The sequence below is a fragment of the Dendrobium catenatum genome, unplaced genomic scaffold (genome assembly GCF_001605985.2).
Source record: "Dendrobium catenatum unplaced genomic scaffold, ASM160598v2 fragScaff_scaffold_1023, whole genome shotgun sequence".
NCBI lineage: Eukaryota > Viridiplantae > Streptophyta > Magnoliopsida > Asparagales > Orchidaceae > Dendrobium > Dendrobium catenatum.
The window spans coordinates 816180-822185 of record NW_021319485.1 but is presented as its reverse complement, the minus strand read 5'-3'; the positions used below and the strand labels follow the sequence as shown (position 1 = coordinate 822185).

At 39.9% G+C, this 6006-nt stretch overlaps 1 protein-coding gene across 2 annotated transcripts; it reads left to right on the top strand.

Annotated features, from left to right (window-relative positions):
- Positions 1–1042: 1042 nt before the first annotated feature.
- On the top strand, positions 1043–5198 carry LOC110096776 (ninja-family protein 6-like). 2 transcript variants are annotated; one of them, XM_028697980.1, is made up of 3 exons: positions 1043–1397; positions 1504–2109; positions 4296–5198. In XM_028697980.1, exons 2-3 carry the CDS (start codon positions 1509–1511, stop codon positions 4787–4789), a joined length of 1095 nt encoding a protein of 364 aa, XP_028553813.1. In that variant the 5' UTR covers positions 1043–1397; positions 1504–1508; the 3' UTR covers positions 4790–5198. The 2 variants fall into 2 exon arrangements, with proteins under 2 accessions (XP_028553813.1, XP_020678517.1); XM_020822858.2 differs by having other exon boundaries at positions 1047–1397; positions 4326–5198.
- The last annotated feature ends 808 nt before the right edge of the window (positions 5199–6006 follow it).

The following is a 6006-nucleotide window of genomic DNA, read 5'->3' as shown; positions in this document are numbered from 1 at the left end:
GTCAATTTCGAGTCAATTTCGGGTCGGGTTGGGGTTGCTGGGTCAACCTAAACCTGACCCGATTTTTAAAATGGGTTGATTTGTTGAACCCGAACCCGACCTGTTTAGGGTCCGGGTTGACCCTAATCCGGTTTTTTCCGAGTTGAGTTCGAGTCGAATGACCCGGGGTTGTCCCAAAATTGCTAGTTTTCGAGTCAAAATTGGGTCAAAATTCAATTTTCGGGTCCAAAATAGGTAAAAAACAAGTCAATCTCAGGTTTTCGGGTCAAATACGAGTTTTCTTGTCAATTTCGAGTCAATTTCGGGTCGGGTTGGGGTTGCTGGGTCAACCTAAACCTGACCCGATTTTTAAAATGGGTTGATTTGTTGAACCCGAACCCGACCTGTTTAGGGTCCGGGTTGACCCTAATCCGGTTTTTTCCGAGTTGAGTTCGAGTCGGATTTCAGGTCGTGTCAAACATTGACACCCCTAACTATATTGCACCTACGAACTGTGGAGAGCTTACGATCGTTGATTAGAGATGGCTAGATTTATTTTAGATTGATATAAGATTTATCTACTATATTCTCATCTTCGCATATATTTTTAGATATATTGATTTTGTTATTTTTTTTATTTTTTATTATTAATTTGAAAAAGTGCTCATAATATCCCAAAATAACCTATTCATATTTAATTTAAATATTATAACTGTAAATATTAAAAAAAAATCTCAATAAATATTATCAATTTTTTATTTCTTTTATTATAATTCCTCCAGTTAAATTTCCTCGCACATGTGTCGGATCGCGCGATGCGACCGACCACTACGAATTGTTTATCCAGAACGTTACAGTCGCCGGCACGTATCGTCGATTCGGAATTCCTATCGTATCGACACGTGTACGATTAGATCGTGATGGCGCGACGGGAGGGCGCTATGACCGTTGGCGCCGCGTGTTTCGCGAGTCGGCTGTGTAGTCTGTTTCTCCACGTGTCCTCGGGCTCTTTCGCTGGCACGTGTCCCGAGGAAGGGGCGTTATCGTTATTTCCATTTCGTTTTTCTGCGATCGGAGAAAGTTCCTCCTCCCCACTTCTCCCTATACTCTCTCCGCTTTATGTGCTCCTCCAAGCCGGCGACGTGTTCCGGCGTATTTCCCGTGCAGTAGATCCCGATATTATCTACTATTTATTAATCGAAATATCTCTTTTTGTTCTCTCTCCATGAAAAAAAGTTCCTTTTTGCTGTCACTTCTTTCTGATCTCAAGCTGTTGAATTCGCTCAGCCTTATTTGTTCATCGCCGCGGGCGATCTTCCGGCGAGTTCGGCGTGTTTAGGCTTCTGGCTCTTTTCTAATAGATCCACCGTCATCCTTAATAACTCATCAAAATTCATAGTTTCTAACTATCATTTAAGGTATGCTTTAAAGTACTCTACGCTCCTTCTGCTTCTTATTTTCATAGAGATTAATATAGTAAATTTCCTTGCCGCTTCGTCAATTTATTTTTACATTTCGCTGTAGATCCAATGAAAACAGAGGCGGGTGAAGGAGAAACTCAGTGCATGCTCTCCTCCTGCAGATCAAGAGACCTCCTCTTACGCTTCTCTGGCAGGTTCTCTCCAGATGAGACGGAGGAGGCCAATGGCAGCGACTCAGACGAGATCGAGCTCGGTCTCTCGCTCGGAGGGTGTTTCAATTCAGCCAAAAGTCATAAAAATCGGATCTTGCGATCCGCCTCCATTCCTGCAATCTGCGAGATCCCACCACTGTTTCCCTTGTTCCGCACATGCTCGCTTCCGGTGGATGAGATGCAGAGAAAGATGGAGGCGAAGAGGAAGAGAGAGGAGAGCAGGAATTTTAGGAGATTTGGGGAGAGAGTAGACGAGGAATTGGAAGAAGGGCCTGTTTGGAAGTTGAGGAGATTTGAGATTGAGAATGAGGGGTCGTGGATTCGGAGCGGTGATCAGGCTAACGGAGTGTCTTCTCCGGTGGCATCAAGATGTATCGCCGGAGCTAGTCTGCCGTCAACGTTGATGAAAGGTGTTGCGCCAGCGTTGCAGGGTTCTGTTGTATCGGAGGGGAGTAACTCTTCGGGAGGGTCGGAGATGGAGAGCCGATCAGGGCAAGGTATGGCTGAGATGTGAAGTAAATTTTACGACTTCGAATTACTTGCTTGAATTTAGAAACTTTTTTTTTTCTTCTTGGAAATTGATGATCTAGATTCTGTAAATTAGTTGGATGTAATTGGACAACAATAAAAAATCTAAAATAAAAATAAAAATTATATTTTTGCATTCAAAATTAGTCAAAATAAAATCAATTGACCAAAGAACACAAACACAACACAAATATGATGATCTTGATCATCATAGAAAATAGGGGGATTTACATACATATTGATCACACTTCTTGAATCTAGAATTTGCTGGTACACTTGTTCTGAAAACTCGCACGTCGATCCGTGTGCACCATACAACATCTTCCATGCCTCCACTGACACAAGCCCTCAATCTTTGGACACTGCTCCAATTCCGTATAGCCCTCGTTCATCCTGGCTTCACCATGTGATCTCCCGCTCAAACAGCGCCCGCAACAGCAGTTCCTCATGTACATGAACGCATGTCTCTCATGCGAGCCCAATCAGCCTTGTCCCCTCTTCCTTTTGTTATCAGAAGCTGCAACACCAACATGAATCCGTCCTAGCCCCGAACGCATAATCTCTGGCGTGCTCGTACCTCCTGGCCCACGTGCACCCGAGCCACAGGATCGTCTCCCGCATGAGAAATTATTCTGTGTGGATATTGGACGGTTCGGAGACCAACGAGAATGTGTCACGTCACCCGGTATACAGCAGTACCGAGCACCGATACCGAGTAAGAAAATGGCGTGGCTCATTCTGATTGGTCTCCGAACGTCGTCCGGTGTTCGCACAGAATAATTTTTCCTTCTGCACACACCTGAGATGCACGTATGTACCACGCGCTTGCTCACAGGCACACCCGCACTCATAATGCTCTAGTGCGGCACCAACTCGATTCGCCTGAGCCTCTCTGTATGCACATACATCTCCCAAGCGCCCACTCGTCACATACATCTCCCGCGATTCTCGGCCTGGCTGGGTATACCGACTTATGTACCCTATTCCTGTGGTTCCAACCCGAGACTACTTCCGTGCACAACCTCCACCCCGCTCAGGACGTCCCGCGCGGCCAGCCTGCGTTTGTCTTCTGCCTCTCTCTGCGAACTTGATCCACAACCGAACAAGAGACCTATTGCCTCTCGTCAGATACCCGAAGCCACGTCTGCACTCCCTCCTTTCTTTCTTTGAACATGAAACTTTCCTCTACCTTCATCTTGTTCTGATACTACTTGTAGGATTGTGGGAGGAAGATGAAGCTCCTTGAGCTTCTTGGAGGAGAGGGAAGAGAGAGGGGGGAGGAAAAATAGTAGAAAGCAATTCAGAATAGAAATCTTTATTGATTGGCTTTTTTTCTTATTACAAACTATAGCTCCTATATATAGACATCATAGGTAACATAAAGTTGTACAATAACCTAAAGAAAGTACAATAACAAATGCTAACATAAGTCTGGACCAAATTCTAACAATAAGGGATTTTTTTTTTTCTTTGACACTTTAGATGCTATATATGTAAATAGTAAAATTTAGATGTAAAATATGTAAATGATAAAAGTTTGAATCCGTATGTAAATCCCCATAAAAATATGACAAAACATGATATTTTTTTATAGAAACTACAAATATAAATAGCTAATCAAAATAATCGTTATTTTCTTATATTATAATTAAGTATAATATCATTTTTATCACATTAAAATTTAAAGAGAAAGAGCCCGGAGAGTTGTTTACCTTGCTCTATTTGTTTTCTCATCATATTTGCAGTTAGTTGTGAGGATTGGTTATTGTTTTGTTTAATCAACTATGTTGTGGTTATAGTTGCTTCTTCGGCTATGTTCTGTTTCTTAGCTTTCCTATTTTTGCTTTTCTATCTATGGGCGTCGTCTGATATGCTTCTGCTCATTATATTTTTAGTATATTGTATACAATTAAAATCCCTTAACTCTTATGTATTGCATTCCAGATAGCTTTAACATATTTAAAAGAAGGTGCAAATGAATTTATTGATGATATCCACATGAAAGTGAAAATTAATTTCACGTCTGAATTATGATAAATGCAATAATATTTGAGTTTTTATTATGTTAGCAGTGATTCTTACTCATTAGGTTAATCGTTTAGATTGATATGTGAATTGATGGTTTAATTAACACTATACACAGTATCTTGAACAAAACTATGTCTCCACTGCTTTTATCCTTCAGGCTTTGAACTCTCTGGATTCAGTCAAACTTCCGAAATCAGAAGCCCTTCCAGGTTTCTGACAAATTCTGAACAGAATAATCACAAATCTCCTTCTTTTGCATCAATCTCAGCTGCACCAATCTCTAAACCCATCAATGGTACTGCCATTAGCAATGGTTTTGCAAGAAATGAGACCCTTTTGAGAAAGAGCAATGGAGGAAGATGCAGCTATGGGAGTGGTGAGATTGGCAGGTGCATGCAGAAGCAGATGCCGTTAGTGTCAACGAAAGTGGACGGCCCGAACAGTCGAAGGATAGAAGGTTTCCTCTACGAGTATGGGATAGGGGAGGAAGTGAGGATTGTTTGTGTGTGCCATGGAAGCTTCTTTACACCTGCAGAGTTTGTGAAACATGCAGGTGGTGGTGAGGTTGCTTATCCTCTTCGGCACATTGTTGTAAATCCCAATCCTAATGCCTTGTGTTGAAGACGTCAATCAAGCATTGTCTTCTTTGACAAACTCAAAGAAATATCTTCGCAAGAGTATCAAAAATATTAACGGTAAAAAATTGTTTGGAGATTCTTCGAGTTTGCACGTTGGCTTACTTTACTGTCAGATAGTTTGCACGTCGATCCCCTTCTCGCCTTGTTGCTATAAATCCCAGACCTGCTTATTCTTCCTGTTACGATATTTTTCCTTTTCTTGTGTATTATTCATGTCTTTTTTTTTTCTTTTTCTTTTTTTTTCTTTTTGGATCAGCAAAAGTTGATACATTTTTTTTTAAATGTATAGCTCTACGAATTTGCAAGTTCTACTTGTTGGTGTTTGCTTGTTTTACTGAACTTTTCTGAAGCAGAAAACATTTTTGTTTATTACAAAATTTGCAAGTTCTACCTGTTTCTTCTCAAAACTGAATGGTGTATTTGCTTGTGTGCTAAACTTTTCTGAAGATGAAAACTTTGTTGGTTTAATAGGGCTGTTTGTTTGAGTAGTTAGGGGGCTTTGTCTCCAAGCTAACTAACAATTAATAAAATTACTCTTCATGTAATCCAATTATCAAAAAATAAAAAGAATTCCGCTCGTTTTGAACTCTTTGATCTTTTTTTTTTTAATTATTATTATACCTGTGCATTTAGCTGTTAAATCTTTTTTGTTCAATATATTTGAGCTCTGGTTCTCAGTTTCCCCTAAAAACAATTGATTTTAGTATTACAGGATATTAATGTTTGGCTCATCACAGCAGTCTCTAATGAACTGCATTCTGTTTCTGGTTAAGAACTATTTCATTTTTAATCATTTCATCACATTTGGTAGTAGTTGTCTTCACATCAACATCAACCAAAGGAAGATGGAGATAATAAAACAACTGTTAAGAATTTCATGACATAATGAACACAGGATTAAGGGATACAACTAATCTTGTTTTGTTCATCATTGATGTTGCTGCAGGTTGTTTCTAAGATGCTCAAGGAAGAAGCAATGAGTTCAAAAATAGTCCATGAAAAAAAATCCAATTTAATCGAATTCAAGTCATAAAAGACATCTAATTCTGCATCAGAAACTTGAGCAACTTTAGTTTTTCACAAAGAAGAAGTTCAATCAAACAAACTCCGATCACAGAAAAGCCTCTTAATCTGAAACATACTGCTTCTGTTCACATTTACATGAAATTGTGGAGAAAAAAAACAGAGATTTTTTGGAGA